At 45.2% G+C, this 20,168-nt stretch overlaps 1 protein-coding gene across 3 annotated transcripts in view; it reads left to right on the top strand.

The window, feature by feature from the left end:
• The window catches only part of cux1b (cut-like homeobox 1b), a 62,224-nt gene that overhangs the window by 34,671 nt on the left and 7,385 nt on the right, over window positions 1–20,168 (top strand). Inside the window, exons 9-23 of one of the 3 annotated variants that reach the window (XM_005742090.2) lie at window positions 4,452–4,500; window positions 6,756–6,860; window positions 8,172–8,360; window positions 8,592–8,650; window positions 8,936–8,978; window positions 9,150–9,246; window positions 10,554–11,369; window positions 12,061–12,144; window positions 12,617–12,718; window positions 12,827–13,374; window positions 13,467–13,608; window positions 14,303–14,590; window positions 14,691–14,879; window positions 16,571–16,835; window positions 17,230–18,426. In XM_005742090.2, coding sequence (XP_005742147.1) covers window positions 4,452–4,500; window positions 6,756–6,860; window positions 8,172–8,360; window positions 8,592–8,650; window positions 8,936–8,978; window positions 9,150–9,246; window positions 10,554–11,369; window positions 12,061–12,144; window positions 12,617–12,718; window positions 12,827–13,374; window positions 13,467–13,608; window positions 14,303–14,590; window positions 14,691–14,879; window positions 16,571–16,835; window positions 17,230–17,737 — 3,484 coding nt within the window. In that variant the 3' untranslated portion in view covers window positions 17,738–18,426. Of the gene's footprint in view, window positions 1–4,451; window positions 4,501–6,755; window positions 6,861–8,171; window positions 8,361–8,591; window positions 8,651–8,935; window positions 8,979–9,149; window positions 9,247–10,553; window positions 11,370–12,060; window positions 12,145–12,616; window positions 12,719–12,826; window positions 13,375–13,466; window positions 13,609–14,302; window positions 14,591–14,690; window positions 14,880–16,570; window positions 16,836–17,229; window positions 18,427–20,168 lie in introns of those variants that run through there. The other 2 variants (XM_005742091.2, XM_005742092.2) reach the window with 2 other exon arrangements.

The following is a 20,168-nucleotide window of genomic DNA, read 5'->3' as shown; positions in this document are numbered from 1 at the left end:
ACGTGCCTCACTGATCTATGTGTGTTTGCGGGTGACTTCTCCCCTCTGGCTCCTCCATACTCTCCTCCTGACATAATCATCCTGTTTAGTGAATCTCCTTGCATGGAAACTCCCCCTTCTCTCCCTAACAGCTGGATTTTCTCCCACAACAGCCAGCAGCCTCCAAATCCCGGCATTACCCATGCACTGTAAATACTGAAAGGGATTGTAATGTATTCTGCAGCCAAACTAAAACATCAAAATAGAGTTTGTTTTGTGCGCGCGGATGTGTGTGTGGTTTTGTTTAATCCATTAAGACCTGATATGTACGTATAAGTCTTATATAGGCGCCTGATGTCTTAATGGGGTAAAGAGCTTTCAGATTTCATCAGAGACTTGATAGAGAGGTGCCAGATTGAAAGCTACATATGTTTTCTAATAGGACCTGTAAGATGAGATGGCTTCAGTCGAGCTTTGGGCATCTATCATTATCGATCTTATAGTAGTGTTGAGGATGAGAACAGAAGCTTTTCCATGTCAGCACTCCGCACTGTGAAGTGGCACTTTATGACATTCACACTCCTCGTTCCCTCTGGGTTAGCAGCAGGACCCAGAACCTCGTGAGCACCAGAATCGCATACGCAAAGCTGAAAAATTACATTTCCGGGGAAGGGGGGGATCACCCTGCCTTGGCTGAAATATGAGCTCTTTTGGCTAAATCCAGGGACTGATAATAAAATGGTCAAGGGCATCCTGTGTTCATACACAAAGTACGGGAGAGTATCAACTTGACTTTTAAGGCCACCCCACCACCACCACCATCGCCACCCCATCCCATTTACCTTGCCCCAAACTCACTGTGCCTCTCCATTAACGGAGTTGTTAAATTGATTGGCTGTTAAAAACAAATCGATCCCTCTTCTGTCTTCCTCACAATTTTTTTTTTTTTCTCCCTGTTTTTTTCCTTTTTTCCCTCTTACCTCGCTCACTCGCACACTTTGTCGTTTGTCTCCTGCATTTGGTGTTTGGTTTTTTTTAGTGTGAGAGGAAAGACCACAGGATGAAATTGCACACGGTGTAATAGCACTAATCAATATGTTTCATAGTCTATCAGAAGGCCCTCCCTCCTCCCGTCCCCTTTCCTGCACTTCTTTTTTTTCTTCTTCCTACATTTCTTTACGCTTTCTTTTGGCGTCCTTGTCTCTTCGTTTTATGTCAGAAGAAAACACTTTTTGAAAAGACACTTATAGTAGGTCCCATTTGCTTACAGAAGCTAATAAACACATGCCCACCCACATATATACACACACACACACACGTACAAGTATACACTCACTCATTCGCTCACTCACTCGTGAGCCCGAGGCAGTCAGGGTCCTTGACTATGTGGCGTGCTGTGATCTGAAATTTTAATGCAACGCTTTAAAGCACACACAAACCCTCTCTAACCCTGCACCCTCCCAGTCCTTGGAGTCCTTCCCCCGTTTACTGCTTGGCTGAGCAAATCGCCAGTGTTTGGCTGAACACAACTTTTAACCCTTTAACTGCATACATTTTGGCACTGCGAAACACAAACGCATACATACATATTATGCGCTTCTCTCCTCACAAGCGCACAGACACGTGCGGGTACACACACACAAACGTGCACACACGCACACACTCGCTCTGAACTTTTCACTAAGGAGGACATTGCGTGACAAATCCCCCCCATCCTCTCGCTGCATTTGGGTAATCTGCCTTTTAAAATAAGCACTAACACACTCTCACAAACACCCGTGGACGTACACAAACGCACTCCCTGAGAATTTGGTCGATGTTTGCTGCGCCCGGAGAGTCTCAGCTTCAGCGGGAGGCGGGCCTGCAGATGTAGCGTAGCCCCCCCCCCCTTCTCTGTGTCGACGCTGTGAGGGTCTGGCTTGGCCGCATTTTACCCGTTTAGTCCCTGTTAAAGATTAATGATATATTGATCTCCAGCCCCACAGGATGCTTTGTGTGTGTGTGTATGTGTGTGTGAGTGTGTGAGCTGAGTGTGCGGAGACTCCTCTGTATGTTTGCGCATAGCTTTATCTGCATGTAGGAGGCTTTGATAACATTTTGGTTAAAATCCGTTTAATTGCCGATAATTAGGCACCGGTCAATAGGGCTTTCTTTCCGGTGTCCAGCCCAAGCACACAACAACACAAAATGGCGCACAACATACACACAGACACGGTCTCACAGCTAGCTTCTTTTTAAGCCTCCTTGAAATCCCCAAGGTAACACGCTGTGAAAACGCAATGTGGAGAAAGCCAAGGAAAGAAAAGGAATGGAGTGATGAAAGCTGGAGGGCAAAAAGCGAGCCAGGGGCCGGAGGCTTCAGCGAGGAAGAGGGGATAAGAGTGCGATAGAGGAGGGAAATGAAAATCTAAATCAGGGGAATATCCTGCTGGCACCGAGGACAGAGGCCGAGGAAGAGAGGGCGAAAGATGAGAGAGGGGAGGTGGAAGGAAGAAAAAGATGAAAGGAGGGGGTGAAAAAAGTGGAGGGCGATGGGAAGGCAACGGTTGAGGGGGAAAGGATGGAGGCAGGCAAAGGGTGGAAAAGAAAAGGAGCGCTTGAGTGAGGAGCAAGAGAGAAGATGATAGGAGATGAAAAGGCCTGTCTGAGATGGAGGAAGTACAGTAGGGCCTCAGAGGCTCTGGGCTTGTTTCAGAAGTCCTATAGTACTCACTGATGTCACTGGGTGCACCCATTGGCTTTCATGGTACAAAAGAGTGTGTGCAAGTGTGTTTGAGTGTGCGCTGATTGTGTGCGTTTTCCATTTTGGCTGTGTATCTACTCTATAGCTCCTCCCTGTGGCTGCTGTATGGTGTTTTATAGATAAGTTTGGGTGCTATAAAATCAGACTTTATCATCACGAAGGACCCACCCCCCCTTTTACTCTCCAGTGTTTGATGAAGTCATTCCAGCGGGTGCATTGGCGGGCCACGGACAGTTCCTGCCCTGCCCAGCGACTGACTGACTGACTGACTGACTGTATCAGGATATGCAGAAAATCCCTTCCCTGTGATCTGCTTTGGCCCTCAGCCTCTAGCTTTGCCTTTATAATTCCCAAATACAGCCAAATCCAAAGGTTATTTAAGAAGACTTTGTGCATCTGTACTTTGATTAAATGATCACATTTGGAGCAGGAGCGGTGGTGTATTTGGGTTGCATTACTACCCATAAACGCTCTCCATTACAAGCTTTTCTAGCTTGTTGGCTCTCTGACCTTAACATTTGTGTGCGCGGGTGCGCGATTTGAGTGCGCTTGCGGGTCCTGCACACTATAGCTTAAGACGGGATAAAAGCTGTTGAGGTAGTGTACTATTATGTTGCTTAAATACATACTAGATCCTTTTAACTGTTAGGGAAAGAATAAAAGCGGAGAGTGAAAAGCTCTCCCACCCACATCTGATTCTTTTTGCTGCATTGCCTGTGGCACAATGTTGACCTAATATCAACTGTGTCTGTTTTGTTAAACACATTCAAATCAGTAGTACTCAAGCCTATGGGACATAACACTGTTTCTCATACTGTGACACACAAATACAAAAGCTGCGTGGGCTACTGGGTTCACTATCAAAAGATTGCAATAAAATCAAAAGGTCTTAATGGACGCGCAGTGCACATATGCGCCTCACGCCTTTCCACTCGGTGCCACTCGCGTATTCTTATCAGCGAGGAATGTCTTAAATAAACACGCACGCATTTATGCCATGTCGTTGCATTGCGTTATAGACCATCGGTGAGGTCACTATTTCCAAAGCCTCCTCGTGCTGGGAAACATATTCACGCATGCTGAAAACTCAAAAACAGAAAGGCAATTGTAGTTTAACTCAAAGTTAAAGTCGTCATTACGAAATATTAACATTCGCTGCGCTTCTGTATTCTTCAGTTCCCGCTCATTGTTCACAGAAAAGTGCCAGGTATCTACGTCTCTCACGATGGAGGGATTATTTAAAATATTTTTCCCAAAGTCCAATGAGAGGTGGTATTACGGGGATGTATTCTTGCTGTTTGACCTCTAGCAAGTGAGAGGTGAACCATGGCCTCCATCCAGACCATTAGTCAGACACAATCACACAGCTTCATAGCAGATTAGTCTGCTGTATTAGGACTTAGAGCTCTATTAATGTAATCCCTCTGTTTTAGTGTGGCCTGGGTTTAGGGGCTTACATGTGCACACCCACACTCATAGACACACACACATTTAAATACATGTATGCACGCACATATACAAGTTGTTTGGGTTATGGAGTTCACAATCAATGGATTAAGGTGAAATTTAGACAGTAGCTTAATGGACACCGTACCAGGATGCTCTAAATGTGTGCACCTCTCTTTCTGCGAGTCGTCATCATTCATTTATCCATATTTGTTTTTTTTGGTTTTTTTATATCCTCTGTGCATTTATCTGAAGTAACAACACATGTTTTTCTGTCTCTTAGGGCGGATGAGATTGAGATCTTGATGACAGACCTGGAAAGAGCCAATCAGGTAGCCCGCTCGGTTTAATACTGAATAGTATTTTTTTTTTTGTTTAAGTGCAACACTGTCCAAGTTGTCTTCACAAGTTTCATTGTTAAATTGTAGACGAAACAAATGCTGGCTGAAATTGTTGTGGAGGCAAACATGAGGTAAACCGATTTAAAACAATTTATTTTAGTGATATTTTATATTTTAGCTTCCTCTAAACAAATGTGACATGACCAAACCACCAACAAGTTTTTTATTGTGCTAACACACATCCACTGTGTGTCATTTATTTTATTGTGGACCCATTAAAAAAAAAAAAAAGAAAAAAAAGAAAAGAAAAGAAACTTTGTCAACAGAAAAATAGTTGATAGGGACTTTCTGTCCTTTAATTGTTTATCTCTTACTTTGCCGGGCTGATTGTGGCACTCGAGCCTTGTGTTCGACACCCCTCCATGTTAATTGCAGTGAGGTTTAGCGTTCATTTTAATTGAATTCAATGAATCGCATACAAAGTCCTGCATGGCCAGGCTCCTGCTTTTTATTTTGAGTGTTTTGTGACGACAGTCGATCTCTGATTAACCGTTTACTTTAAATTGAGTCTTTGAGGTTTTGGCAGCTGAACTTTGGATTCCTTATTGTCGCCGAAATCCTTCAGAAATCTGTGGTTTGTTTTAAATGTCTGCTAAACGGGTTAACTTTTTCTTAAATACTTGCGCTTTATTTTTACGATATTGGTCACACAAATGTTTTTATTGTTGGTGTGTTTAAGACCATATGCTTGAAAGTGTGTAAGTCGGGGGCATTGAAACATATTTAATGTGTGGTTTTATCCAATATGTGAAGCACTTTGCTGTATAAATATTATTTCTAATAAGCTATTATAATAAGTACACTTGCACAGTGTGCTTTGGTTTGATTAACGTCACAGTGGGCATAATTTTTTGGATATTATTTAAAGAAACTGTTCTTTAACCTTCATAAAGAGCATGAGGGCCTGTTGCTGAGATAATCTCAGTAAGGTGGTTTTGGTCTTTTTTCTATTGTGGGTTTGTTGACATGAAAAATAGACCTTTAAAAATACCGAAATATTCCTGTCTATTGAGAATCCATGAGATGTGGCTTGCTTATCACTGCGAGGGTTGCTGTTTCTTTTGCTTGTTTATTACACACCTACTAAACCCATCCAGCTGAAATAAGCCCCCCGGTCTGCCCTCTGCCCTCGTGTTGTAAATATTCTTGTGGTATCTGTTAATGTCATTGTTGTTAACTTTCATTATTAGCCCAAGAGTATGATTTGTGGTTAAAGGGGTAGCATAGGCATGTAATGTTAATATTAGCCTAAAGGTTAACGCTCCGACTATAATGCCGCACACACAAACACACACTCTATTCACACTTCTGATTTGAGGTTTACAGAGGATGACAGCATGGCCTCCAGCTCAGTCACAGACTTTTTATATGCTTTTATAAGAAGAAAATGGAAAACAGGATTTTCTTTTGCAACTAGCAGTCCAACTCCCACCCAGTCAATAACAGCTCTCAATATGGTTGCAATTAGGAACACTGTGGAATCGGCTCCCTGTAACTCCTAATGATGGCAAGTTGGCCGGCGTGGTAGATGATTCCCTACTGGAGCACGGCACTTTAGCAGTAAACACCAGGCAGCGGGTGTCATCTCAATGCTCAGGAATAACTTGAGATTTTTAATTAAGGAAATGTTCGCTCTTGGTTGTCATTCTAAATTTGTACATCACATTTCCAGCCACCCTCCACTCTGAAGTATATCATTGTTTACGCTGAAAGGGGCTGACTCGCTTTCCAAATAAAAAGTGCAGTTGACTGATAGAAGATTGTGTACTGAAAAACTTGTTCAGTTTGATTGCTAGTGTTGTGCATTCAGCATTGTACTCCTCTCCTTCACAGATGTCTTTGCTGTCAATGAGCAACGGTCACCGATTTGACAGATTTTAAACAGAGTAAAAGGGGAGGGGTTTTGCATATGAACAAAAACTTTTATTCCCGCTTTCTTGGGCTCACTATTCCCATTTTGTCTGTCTCGAAGGATGTGTTAAATAGCTCTTTAATTTTTTCTCCAGGGCTAGCGGAAAAAATGAGACAGGTTGAGTAGGGAAAACGGGAAAGCGTGTACATTAAAATTAACACTGAACTCACACAGAAGTGATCTGCGTTAAACTTTAGATTAATAGTGTTTTAACTGTAGGAACCTGCGACACAGGATTTTCCCTGAACGTTTCTCCTTTTCTTTTTCTTTCCAGCGAGCAGAAGCAGCTCAGAGAGAGGCAGAGTCAGTCAGAGAGCAGCTGTCCTTGAGCAACCAATCCCAGCAGCTCAGCAGCCCGGCCAAGGCTGACCCAAACACGGTAACATGTTTCACTCATTCACTGGATTGATAGGCTAAAGATCAGCTTGGCCTTTTTATGCTACACTGACAGACTGATTAATGGCTCAGTCACACTAGAGTGAAAATAGGGTGGCAACCTCTTTGCCACTAGGAAAAATAGGCGGTTGCTCAGTGATTTCAATAAATCTTTTGCAAGTCGTTGCTGGAACAAACTGATCATCCAAAGGCTGAGCATGCAACACCATCGACCTTTAGCAGACCACTTTTGATCGCAAGGCGACTGCACAGATCCCCTTGTGGGAGGCAGCCTGTCTTCAAACACACACAGTCCAGCTCGGACCGACTGCCATCACTCTGACAGATTGGTGAAGGTTTGCAAATAATTGCCATTTAATTTTTAAACACAGACAGATTGATTGCAATGTGTTGGCAGTCTGAGCGAGCATGTGCCGATAAACGCAACTCAGCTGCCCGTCTCTGCAGTTGGGAGCTTGGCTCAAGTGGTTGCCTGCTTCTGGTTATATTTCTGTATATATGTTAGGTTGTGCACATCATCATTTTTAAATCACTGTCCTGCAGCAACTATATCATTATTTGTGGAGGAACATTTTCATTTCTGTTACAAATCCATGAGGTTCTGACTGAATTCTGATTACGAGTAGATAATGTGAGTTTCGTTGTATGTAGATGCCAATAGATTTGCCACAGTTGATCACCATTATCACAAACAGATTTTATGTAATTGCCAAATCAACCCATTCAGTTACACACTGATCACAGCAAGAGTCTTTTTGCCTTTTTATTACCATCTTAATGCAAGTTGCTTTAAAGATGGCAACTGACTGCGAGTGGTGGCAGACCAGATTGCTGGTTCACTGCATTTGGTCACAGTAATTATTGCCGTGCCCTGGTCTCCCTAGTGACTATAGCTTTAAGCCTCACTTTATGGATAGACTTTAGTCACTGGTATTAAAGGTCAGATGCTGGAGTAACCAGTTAAGCTTCCTTAAGAAGTAAGATGTGATTGGTATATGGATTAACTGATTTATTGGATTTAACCAATAGCTTGCAGACATGGGACTTGGTTAGTGTACAGCTACTACTGTTCCGCCAAAGGTATCTACTTTCCTTTGGTATGAAGTGATTGTGATTGATTGCATCATCTGTGACTATGAATCTGAAGAAGTAAGCCTTTTGACAAGATAATCAATATTGATCAGCTTTGTTTGACACAAAACATCCACTGATGAAATTATTCATTTGATAGAACTTGAGACTAAATGTGGCTGGAGACTTACTCAATTAAACTGCCTAACTTTTTGCACTTTAGGAACAGTCGGAAGAGGTGGCGTCCCATTCAAATCTGGAGGCGGAGCTCAGGGCTAAAGAGAGAGAGACTGCCCAGCTGGTGGAAGATGTGCAGAGACTGCAGGCCAGCCTGACCAAACTCCGAGAGACCACCAGCTCCCAGATCTCACAGCTGGAACAGCAGCTTAGCAGCAAATCCGAAGTTCTGAAGGTACCAACACAACAAACATCTGATTTTGGTTGGAAGCCACTTTAACTTTTCATTTATAATAGTAAAACTTACGTAGCTTGTCTTTTTCCCGTTTGCTTAACCCTATTCACCAGTTTACACCCTTCGTTGTGTAGAGTTAAGTAAATAATAGAAACGCAGGATCTACTGAGATCCAAGTGTTGATTTGTATTATTGTTTTAATTGTCTCTGTTGAATCTTTGCAATGTGTAGGAGCTGGAGGAGAAGCTGCAGAAGCAAGCTGACTATGAGGAGGTGAAGAAGGAGTTGAGGTGAGGAGTGAACACAGGCATTTGTGTGTCCTGTACAGATCTGTTTATTGCACGAGTCTGATGTCTTTAGACACGTGCAGTAAACAGAAGATGTGTCTCTTCATTTAATGTGGGTAACTCAATTGGGTGCCCTTACGTAGGCGAAGCCTTTGTGTTTGTAGTTTTGTATCGTCAGTCTCGCTCTTTGTCATTAAAAAGAAAGACATAGAAAAGTTAGCATCCTGTGTGTTTGTGTATATTTGGCGGTTTTCTCATGCTTGCTTTTTTTCCTCCCTCTTTTCTCAGTATCCTCAAGGCTATGGAGTTTGGATCATCCGACTCTGTGCAGGTAAGACTAAGCAGCAGACTGTAGACTTGAGGTTGCAGCCACTAAGTTATTGACAAAGCAAAAATTGCACAACTAGATCAGTAAACATGACCATCTGAGAGGAGAGGCTGGAGAAAAGCTGTGTCAAAAGCTTTTAATTTCCCCCTCTGTTCCTGATCTCCTTTCTGCCAGGACTCATCCAAACCCCTGGAGGTTCTGTTACTGGAGAGGAACCGAAGTCTTCAATCGGAGAGCGCCGCTTTGCGCATCGCCAACACCGAGCTGAGCGGTAAGTCTTATGTTGCTGTAAGGACCGGGTTCATCGACACCGGACAAACTGCTTTCACAAAACAAAAAAAAGAGAGAAGGTCAAGGGAGATTATGAGGCTTTAGCTGCAGTTCAAGTCATCAGGGAAGTGCATACAATCTTGTGTGCATATAGATGGTCTTTCTCTGAGAATACTTAACTCGTAATGTTTGCGGAATTATTTGCACCACAGCAGCCCACATGTACAGGTTCATTGGTCGAAAAAAAAAATAATGCAAAAGTCATGCAAAACTTTCTCATGGTTTGGAAATGTTGCTGGTGTAGTCCCGCTCTTCATGGAAGGGAGGAAAAGGCATCTTTGGTGTTTTGTAAATACCCCAGCAGGAGGTCAACCTGAACGGTAACGGAGCCGCATTACACAAGAACGAGGACAACGTGCAATGCCCCCGACATTAGGACTCTTGCCCTCTGCAACAGTGTTTATGGGTTTGAAATGTCATGGCTTTAGGCATGAATAGCTGAATAGCTTTGAATTGATTAACATTCACAGTGAGAGGAGCTTACTGTCTTACTCAATCATGTTAAGTCTCAATGGTTATGCATTAGAATAATATTTCTCCCAGCGATTATTATCAAGATGGGTTCTAGTAGTTACAAGACTGAGAAAATATATTTTTTGTCTGTATTTGTTCTGGTGAATAGAAAAATGTATTCAGTAGAACTCTCTAGGAGACAAGCAGCCGAGGGCCTTTGTTTTGAGTCAGCAGAGCTGTGCAGTCTGTCTTTTGGTGACATGCGTCTTTTTTCTGTTAAGCCAAACTAATTTCAGAAGTTTTTTTTATTTATTTATGTTTTTTCACCTGGATGTATTTTTCTGGACTAAAAACGATGTTACTACACCTACAATGGAATAAATCGGTGTGTAAGGACACACTGCAGCAGCATGGAAGAGGACTTGGTGTATTGGCTATCTAAGGACATCATCTTGCTCTGTCCAGTTACTTCTGCTTTGCCTGCAGCAGAGAGAGAGGGAAAAAGAGACTGAGCCCTGGGCCAAGCTAATCTGCCTAAGTGGCACAGTGTCAATTGTTTTGTTTGTCCTTTTTTTTTCCCTCCAGGCTGTGGCTTACAAGAAAGGTTGAAATCACAAATGCATGGGCACTTGCCTGGGGGGGTTGGCAAAAAAGGAAAACAGAGTTCACTAATTTGAAAAAGACTTGATTAAGACAACTTTCAACGTTTGTTATTTTATTTTTTCTCTCTCGTTTTGGAACCCCTTTTTTGTTGACTCCCCCCATAATGCATGGTGTGTCTGACCTTTCTTGTAGGGTCAGCCGGGCGAAAAGGGACAGAAGAGTCCACAGCGAAGGAGGAGACCGCGCCAAGCGACCCCTCTTCCTCACCCCCTCCTCCCCCTCCCTCTCTTCCGTCCTCCTCACAGCGCCCCCTGTCTCGCACTCACACGGACCCTCTCAACACTGCCACCACCACCACCAGCAGCAGCAGCAACAGCAGTGAAACGCTCCCTTTCGCTCCTACGGGCATTGGACAGGACTTCTACTCCCCCGTCTTCCCTCTGGTGGGTGGTAAGATGGCTTTGAACTCCTTGATTCAGCGGCAGCTGCTCCAGACCTTCTACTCAAAAGCCTTGCAGGAGTCCTCTGGAATCCCCAGTGGGGCTCTACTGTTCACCCCCTTCACGCCAACCCTCAGCTCCATCCCTACCTCCACCCCTGGCTCAGGGTCTGCTGCCATCCCTCTGGCAGCCAGCAGCCCCCAGCCACCTCCAGCCAGCCCTGACATGGCTCCTGTTAACGGGAGCAGTACAGCTGGCAGCGCCCCCTCCCCATCACCAAGCCACTCTGATGCTAATACAGGAAGTGTTTTGGACGGGGAGGACATGGACACAGCGGAGATTGCTCGGCAAGTGAAAGAGCAGCTGATCAAGCACAACATTGGTCAGCGTGTGTTTGGTCATTATGTGCTGGGACTGTCCCAGGGATCAGTCAGCGAGATCTTGGCCAGACCAAAGCCGTGGAACAAGCTAACCATCAGGGGGAAGGAGCCGTTCCACAAGATGAGGCAGTTCCTCGCCGATGAGCAGAACATCCTCGCTCTGCGCAGCATCCAGGGACGGCAGAGAGGTGAGTCTGCGTTCCTGTATTGTTGTCTGTGCGTGGGGGAGTGTGTGTGTCTTGCATGTTGTGTGTATGTGTGTAAAGCCCTGCACAGAGCAACTGATTAGCTTGTCAATATGGACTAGCTTTTTTTATTTTTCTTTCTCTTTCCTAACTCCCATTCTGTGCCCCACCTGTGTTTTTTGAATGAGCTCCTAGTCACGCACTGATCCCAAGAGCCTCTCCTAGCTATCGTGGTCAATACAGAAACCTTTCACACATCAATAGTATTGATCGGTGGGAACTAGGAGAAAGGCAGGGGTACTGTTAACTACGGGTAGATTCGATTAGCCTGGGCTTGCCTTTCTTAACGCATCAAGACATTGCTGATTGAAGTTGGTCTCAGAGGTACATAAAAAATATAACACAATTTGCCAGCGAGTCATAGATGGTCCATGTTGGTATTCCCATGTTTGATAGCTGCCACTAGGCCGTCTCTGTGGTGGCTTTATTATTACTGTTGGAGGTAGAAGTTGGAATCCTACTTGGGCCACAGATGGTTAAGATCAATGCATTTATGGTACTATATAATGTGCATTGGAAGGAACAGACACTTATTATGTTTGCAGAGCATTGTAAGGCACCATTTAGTCTAGCTGTAAAAGGAAAAAAACACACAAGTGCTGTAACATAGTGTGTGGTATATTGTTTTTAACAGAGGGCTCAGGCCAGCCCCAGCTTAGCCGAGTGTTTCAGGACGCTCCGAAGCGGAGAACCCACTCCGATACAGCTTCACACACAGGTCTGTCCCCTTCACACACGGAGATTCTAGCACGTTCTGTCTGTGTGGCATGTTTGTGTTGGGATGTTTCTGTGTTGTGTGTGCCTATGTCGCCATATATTAATTGCGGGCAGGCATACAGATATAAATGTGCCTTGAAGGTAACCGCACAGTTTCAGTGACTTGCGTCAAAGGAAAAGCCAGCATGTGTATTTAGGGATTTTATTGGTAGTTGTTATTCTGCGGGGAGTATTTACTATACGAACCCTGCAGCACGTGTGCATGTGCAAGCTCTAAAGGGACCTGAGAAATTATGACAATCCCTCCAGTGTAGTTGCCTTGAAGCTCAGTGGTGGGAATGTTGTTCTTTGTGCTGTGCTATGGTGTAATTCTTCCATCAGCGTCTCCTCTTTATCTGTTCTGTTAGTATTCCCAGCGTTTTAATCTGACGAGGTATTCCGTCTCCTCCCATTCCCTCATCCTCTCTTTCCAGGTAACATCACCGCTCGTGTGCGCACCCCAGAGGCAGGTTCTGATGAAGCTATCAAGTCCATACTGGAGCAGGCCAAAAGAGAGCTGCAGGTGCAGAAAGCTGGTAAGTTGGAGTTATTTATTTAATTTTTTCCCCCCGTCTTCTCCGGGGCATTTAAGGTGCCCATGATGGCTGTGTCTGTAATGAAGGCCGTTTTTCTCCTCTCTGTAGACTTGTCTCATGCTCAGCCGTCCTATGCAGGACTGAAAGGGGGAGGTGGAATAGGAAGTGGAGGGGGGAGCGGATCAGACGAAGCCATCCGCTCCATCCTAGAACAAGCTCGCAGGGAGATGGAAGCCCAACAGGCCGCACTGGAGCCCATCCTTAAAGCATCATCTTCCTCTTCGTCATCAGTGTCACTATCACAGAGGGACATCCTGAGCTCATCTCTTACCGCCCCGCTTCCCCCTTACAACCCCCTGGCCCTTTCCCTCAAGAAACCTCCCAGCTCCCTCTTGTCCTCGCCCTCATCCCCGTCTCCAATTCTGGACTTTAGCTCCAGCGTGAAGAGAGAGGGCCGCAGCTCTTCGGGGGTCGATATGTCTGCTGATGGAGCTCTCAGGATGGGTCGGGGCTCAGAGGGACTGTCCCGCTCCGGAAGTGCCGGAGGAGCAGGTTACTGGAGAGAGCAGTGGTGGAGCAACATGCAGACGGATCCGCGAAGGACCATGTCCAGCCAGATAGGAGAAGAGAACCACAACCAGGAGGACTCTAAAGAGGTGAGGTTTAGGGGCAGTTCCAGAGTTTCATGGCTTTGCTTTGACTGTCCATTGGTTGCACGTCTGAAGTCTTCTCCCTCCGCGGGGTTTAGGGTATACTGACCGACAGTCTGTCTCGACACAAACCGTGGAACAAGTTGAACCAGAGGAGCAGAGAGGCGTACCTCCGCATGCAGCCTTGGCTCAACGGAGACCAGGGGCAAAACGCACACATCCAGCAAACTCAGAACCAAGGTAAACAAATCACATGCAAATACACACACCGACACACACCATATATTATGCTGGAACGCTACTCTGAAAGCCTGATTAGAGCTAGTGGCTAGTTGTTACTGTCACTCTGTCACTCACCCCACCCGCCCTCCTCCTCATCCCCCTCGTCCTTCTTGCTTCCATCCCACCCACCGTCTCCCCCCTCCTGCTCACTTCTCCTCCCACTATCCCCCTCCTCCCCCCACATCCCCAGTGCTGTGGCAGTGTCAGCCAGCAAGCTGCTGGTTTGTCATGTCATAGACAAGTTAGTGTTGCAGCGCCAGATGGCAGCTCTGCATGTGTGTGTCTGCGCGCATGTGTGCGTGTGCGTACATGCACGTGTGTGTCTCTTTTTCTCTCTGGGGGTGTAAACAGCAGCTAATGTACACTGACAGCTCCTCATGACTGCTCTCTTCCAGCCTGCTGAGCTGCACAGCGGCACTACACAGACAGAGACAGGGAGATGAAGGAATAGGAGGAGGAAGCCAAAAAGGCTTCAAACTGAAAACTTAAGCACCTTTGCTGTTTGTTCAACAGGAGTTAAATTAGTCGATGTAATTTGACTGAAGTCCCTCCTGAACCCAGCAGAGAGAGGAGATGAAACTAGTGTCGCCTCGCATAGTTACACGTCGCCTAACCTGTGCGAACTTTCTCATTCTGTGTCGTGCTCGAGCAGAGGGTACTCCCAAGACATCAGCAAGCTGCAGCCCCGCTCCAGAGTCCCCCCTCAGTTCAGCTGAAGAATCTGTCAATGGTCTCACTGGGGACCCACTTGCGTCACAGTCCTCCAGTCTCAAACCTCTGTCTGAGGATCCTTCAGGTGGGGAGTCTCAGCCGGGCACCCCGCTGCCTCTACCAGGTCACTCGGGTCTGAGCATCCAGGAGATGGTTGCAATGTCTCCTGAGCTTGATACCTATGCCATCACCAAGAAGGTTAAGGAGGTGCTAACCGATAATAACCTGGGTAAGACCTTTTTTCTGTTTGTTTTTTGCTCTTATGCTTAATTGTGGTGTTGTACTTTTCTGTGTAGTTTAACTGGTTTCATTTTCTTTCTCCAAACCAGGTCAGCGTCTGTTTGGGGAGACTATCCTGGGTCTGACTCAGGGTTCTGTCTCAGACCTGCTGGCCAGGCCTAAACCCTGGCACAAGCTGAGCCTGAAGGGCAGGGAGCCCTTTGTCCGCATGCAGCTCTGGCTCCAGGACCCACACAGCGTGGAGAAACTTATGGACATGAAACGCCTGGAGAAGAAAGGTGTGTGTGTGTGTAACAAAAAGCTCAATGAGTAGAAATAGATGCATACTCTATATACAGCACAGCATGCTGTCAGAAATAATAATTGAAAGGCTCAGAAAACCTTTCATGTTTTGTGCTTAAGCATGCATTTATTTGAGAAATATGCTCACAAAAAAACAAAGCAAAAAAACCACACACAAGCAGCAGCCTTTGAATTACACATGCACATCTGCACACAATATCCTTTGTGCAGGACAGCAGAGCATGTTGTGCAGATCACAGTCATCTTGGTGTGATGTCAGTACCAATCAGGACTGCAGACATCACGTACTGTATTCAATGTGACAGCTAGGCGACTGCCGGGGGCCTGCTTACTCACAGTCATCAGCACTACTCTTCATCATCGTCATCAACATAATAATCATCAGTGTCTATAAGCTCGTATTTTTATCATTTATTAGCCCATTGCCCACTCCATCATCCTGCACTCTTTTCTGTCAGGAGGATACGTTTAGGAATCAAAAACCCCCAATAGGCCTGCTTCATAACCCTCCCCCTCCTCCCTCGCTGCCTCACAGTGACCCCGCACTGCCCACTTGAAGCAAACAGGGTATGGATATTTGAACCTGCCAGTGGGCACAGCCTTCCAGGATTAGCTTACCCTGCTGATATCACAAACTACGCACAAGGGCGAAAAACACAACTGACCTTACGCCTGTGTGGTCGGGGGTTGGACTGGTGGGGTTGCACTACATTCAGCTTCATGTTAGATTATTGACCAAGAGTAATGCATCCAAATAGCAATGGGCAATAGTTCTGGCTACCAGCAGAGCCCAGAGGAAAGACATGGACCTAGTCCAAAGTTACCACATTTGACCTCTCACCCTTGTGGTGCAAGCCTGCGAGGCGGCGCACAACTTTGAGAGCGCTCTAACCTTGCTCTGAGGGGCTTTTCCCTGCAACACTAATGTATCTGGCAGCATGTATTGGGGTTGGGAAAATGTCAACCTCATACGAAGCTGCCATGAGCTGTTCATTTTCAGTTGCTGGCGCCCCGAGTGAACGGTGCTGCTTGTTTGCTGTAAAATGGAAGAGATGCATTCATTGTTACAACTGGTGAGAAAGACGAGAGCACCACCTAGTGGCTGATTGGGAGGCTGGCGGCATTAGTTGTCAGACCTGTTACGTTGTATGAAAACGGAGCAGCTTTATTACTCCAAGTCTTTGTCATCATCTTGCTAATCTGCATTGAGCTTGGCTCAACTGCAGCTGATTCAGAGCTCAGTAATAGGGGTTATTGCCGAGAAGAGAGACTCCATCTCCTGCCTCAGGGCTTTTGATGGAAACACGATTACACATTAACAGCGGAAATTCAAAGGCAATCAGTGTTTTCTTATTGAATGGCAAACCTTGCTGACAAATCTTTTACCTGTTTATGTTCCAGCTGAAGTCCCACCTCTCTGCTGCTCTGCTCTCTTTATATGTTAATGCAGCACATTTTATATAACTGCTTAAATGTCATGTGGTACAGCTATTTATGCATTTTAAATGTAATCCTTCACTTGTATTGAAATGTCTCTGTTATGCACTGTAGTTTGCATCTGTGGTTTTTACTGGTGTTGCCAGCTTTATCATTGAAACTCCCCATTCATTTGTAGATTTATTAATGTATTCACTGGATGACCCATTTCTCCCTCTTTCCCATCCAGCATACATGAAGAGGCGGCTGAGCTCCTTGAGTGATGGCCATTCTGTGGATGGAGGCTTGGTGGGGTCAGAGTACATGCAGGGCTCCCAGAGCCCAGGGCAGCAGCAGCTGAAGAAGCCCAGGGTGGTGCTGGGCCCTGAGGAGAAGGAGGCTCTGAAAAAGGCTTATCAGCAGAAGCCCTATCCCTCCCCCAAAACCATTGAGGAGCTGGCCTCCCAGCTCAACCTAAAGACCAGTACTGTTATCAACTGGTTCCATAACTACAGGTCAGCATTTAGGAGAAAAAAAGATGGACTCCTGCTAAATTCTTTCTGTTGTTCTGCATTTATTAGCTGCTCTCTGATGGATTAAATATAGTTTGCCTGAAGTTAACACGATAAGGATCTCACGTCTTTGTGAATAGTACCTCTGTTCAAATTCCTTGTTTTATTGAAATACATTAGTGGGTTCGTCTTGACTTTATCTGCAGATAAATGAATTGTCTAAATCTTTGTGTACGACTCTGCCAGATCACATTGTGTTTTTGTTGCACTGTTAGTCCAAATGCGTAAGCTGTTCCCTGTTCATCGAAAACATTTTGACATTAGTAGAGTGTATTGTATTCCACAAATTGAATTTCAGGATTTAATTAGCGTGACTGAACTCATGTTTCCCTCTTAGGTCACGTATTCGGCGAGAGCTCTTCATAGAGGAGATCCAGGCAGCTGGAGGGGTAGGGCCTGGCAGCGAAGCGGGATCGCCTTCCCTCCGTGGGTCCAAATCAGGAGAAGGGGACAGCTGCGATGGGACGGAATCTGAGGGCACAGTGGAGACACGCCAATCTCTGGGCATTGGCTTGGAGGATCACAGAGGAGCATGCAAAGACCACGACATGGAGGCTGAGTCTGAGGCAGGGGGCTCTAATAATTCCCCTGCCCAGTTAGACTGCACCGCCACAGGCTTGGCCGGGCCGGGCTCCAGCGGTGGACAGGGTGGACTGGGGCTTTTCAGCCTCACAGAGGCATCCTCCAGTAGCTCTGCCTCTAGTACTAACATCCCAGCCTCTGGCCCTGCCAGGAACCCCAGGGACAACAATCTGCGCAAGAAGAAAGCAGCCAATCTCAATAACATCATCCACAGGCTGGAGAAGGCTGCCAGCAAAGAGGATCCCTCAGAGTGGGAGTTCTAGCTCCCCCTGATCATCCTTCATCCTTCTCGTCTCATAACCTCACGACCTCTAACCTTGGACCCCTCCTGCTTTGTTCCAGTTGGAGAGTGGACACAGCCAAAGTCAAGCTCAGCAGCCATTTTTATTACGTAGAAGCTTTCCAAAAAGAGGAAAGAAACAAAGAGTGGTTGGCAAAACCCTTAAAAAGAAGATTTACTGAATACGTAGAAGAACAAAATAAGAGAACTTAATTGTTTCTCCTGGTTTTCTTTGTTTGTTTTTGTTTTTAAAAACTGCGTTTTGTTTTTGTACTGAGAAAAGCACTTAGCCGTCCTGCTGGCCTCTGGCCCTGCTGTACCTCCCCCTATCACCAGCCACTGGTGCACCAGACTGGTTAGTCCTGAGCTGGGGTCTGACCCACAGCTGGGGTTGAAACCTGGACTCAGTAACACAGGCAAGGCCTGACACAGCAGCTGTCACAGTGATAGACACTGATAGATGATAGATAGAGACAGGAACTCTCTTACAAGAACTCTCACTTTCTTAAAGGAGATTTTTTTCCGCTCTTCTTCTCACCTCCCAAGTGTCCACAAACCTCCCCTCACTCAGTGAGATGCCTCATTTTTCACACTGTAGAGTGACTGTTACAAACCCTTTGCCTTTTTCACTCACTGCGTGTGTGTGCGTGTGTTTGTATGTTAGGGGTTGTGTCAGTGTGCACCTGTGTGTGTGTGTGCGAGAGTGTATACACACCCAGAAAAAAGAGAGAAAAAAAGAAATGGTGTGTATGTGTAGTCTCTTCTCAATGGCAGCATGTTTTCATTTTTTTAATCTCACTCCTACACTCTTAAGAGGGTAGTTGAAGGCCTGCTGGCTGAGCTGCCATGGTTACTGGTGTAAGAACGATGAACTTTGACCTGTTGTGTCCCATATCCTATCCTGCTGACAGCCATGTGATGGCCAGAAGGATGTGTAATTCCTCACAAAATACACACACTCATCTGAAGAGGAAGGAAGGAAAGAAGGACCCCTCTTTTTGCCTCCTTAAACCCTTCTTTTTAGGATGAAGGATGATCTGTTTTTTCTTTGTTTTGTTTTTAAATATTGCAATTTGGTTGCCAATAAGAGATTGCACAGTCTATTGACTCTAAAGAGTACAAAAATAGGGAATTTTAGGAAACATTTTTAATTAGTACAAAATAAGAACAGAAAAGACAAGAATAACAAGTTACTGTTTAAAAAAAGAAAGAAAGAAACAACAACCTTAGAATGGAATAATGTTGCATTGTTGACATACAATGAATTCACGTAGTACTGTAGCTGTCTGACATGGTGATACTATACGTGTCTCTCGTTGTTTTTGGTTGTGCACGTCACAACTTTGCCCAGCACTGGACCTGCTGGGTGGGTGTGTTTGTGTGTGTGTGCGCGTGTGTGCGTGTATGTCCGCACCACCGACAAAATTTTCTCTGTTCACAAACACACATCTTTTTATAGGCCAAATCAGGAAGAGTGTGTGTACGTGTGTGTCTGTGTGCATTTGTTATTTGCCTGCATGTAAGTCAGGGTTGAGGTCAGTTCACTCAGAATTGGACCGATCGATCGATCGATTTGTCAATAATGAAATTCTTGATGGAAAATGGGTATTTTTTTTTTTTTTTAAGCAAATGAATTGCAGCGTGCAGAAACTTCTGCTGGTGAATTCGCCCCAACCCTGGTGTGAGTAGTTACCACTCTCCTCCAGTCTCTCCTGTATCCAGGGATGTAAGTCTTTTTTGCATTGAATTCTACTGTATACACTACAAATTATAAGGCATATCACCTCCTCCCTGTCCCACACAAGCCCTCAGTGCCTGTCAGCCCACTGCCTCCCCTTTGTTTGTGTGTTTGTGTGCGTGCGTGAGAGTTTGCGTGGATGCATGTGCACGCACGCCTGTAGTCAATACATGCGTGTGCACAAAGCGTGCGTGAGACTCGAGTGTTCAGTGTTTCCGATGAGTGGGGTCATATTTCGTATCTTGCACACACTACTAGTGCACAACTGACACCCTTCTTTAAGCTGTTTGATGCGTTACCATTACATTAATCTTCTCACAAAGTAGTGTAATACTATGATTTACTGTAGCTTGGTTTTATTGCTATTTTGCATTTATAGTTTGGTTTTTATTCCGCTTATTTATAGGTGCTGTATTTTTCATTTAATGTCTTATCATTTGAGTTGTCTATTTTTTAAGGGATTATACTGTTCCTGAGGGCAAGTAACATTTTTATTAGACGTATAGACTGCCGGCAGTATTGGTTAATATTTACAAAGATGTACTAGTTCTCATTTGTTTGTATATTCATGAATCCTAAAGTTTAGTGTCATTTCAATAGCTTTTGAAAGATGTGTTTTGCTACAGTTCATGCTCCCGTAAGCATAAAAAGCTCTTACCACAACTGTTATGCTCAC

The sequence above is a fragment of the Pundamilia nyererei genome, unplaced genomic scaffold, assembly GCF_000239375.1.
Source record: "Pundamilia nyererei isolate P.nyererei 1_Seehausen unplaced genomic scaffold, PunNye1.0 scaffold00117, whole genome shotgun sequence".
Taxonomy (NCBI): domain Eukaryota; kingdom Metazoa; phylum Chordata; class Actinopteri; order Cichliformes; family Cichlidae; genus Pundamilia; species Pundamilia nyererei.
The sequence above is the reverse complement of the archived record's forward strand: the minus strand, read 5'-3'. Positions and strand labels throughout refer to the sequence as shown.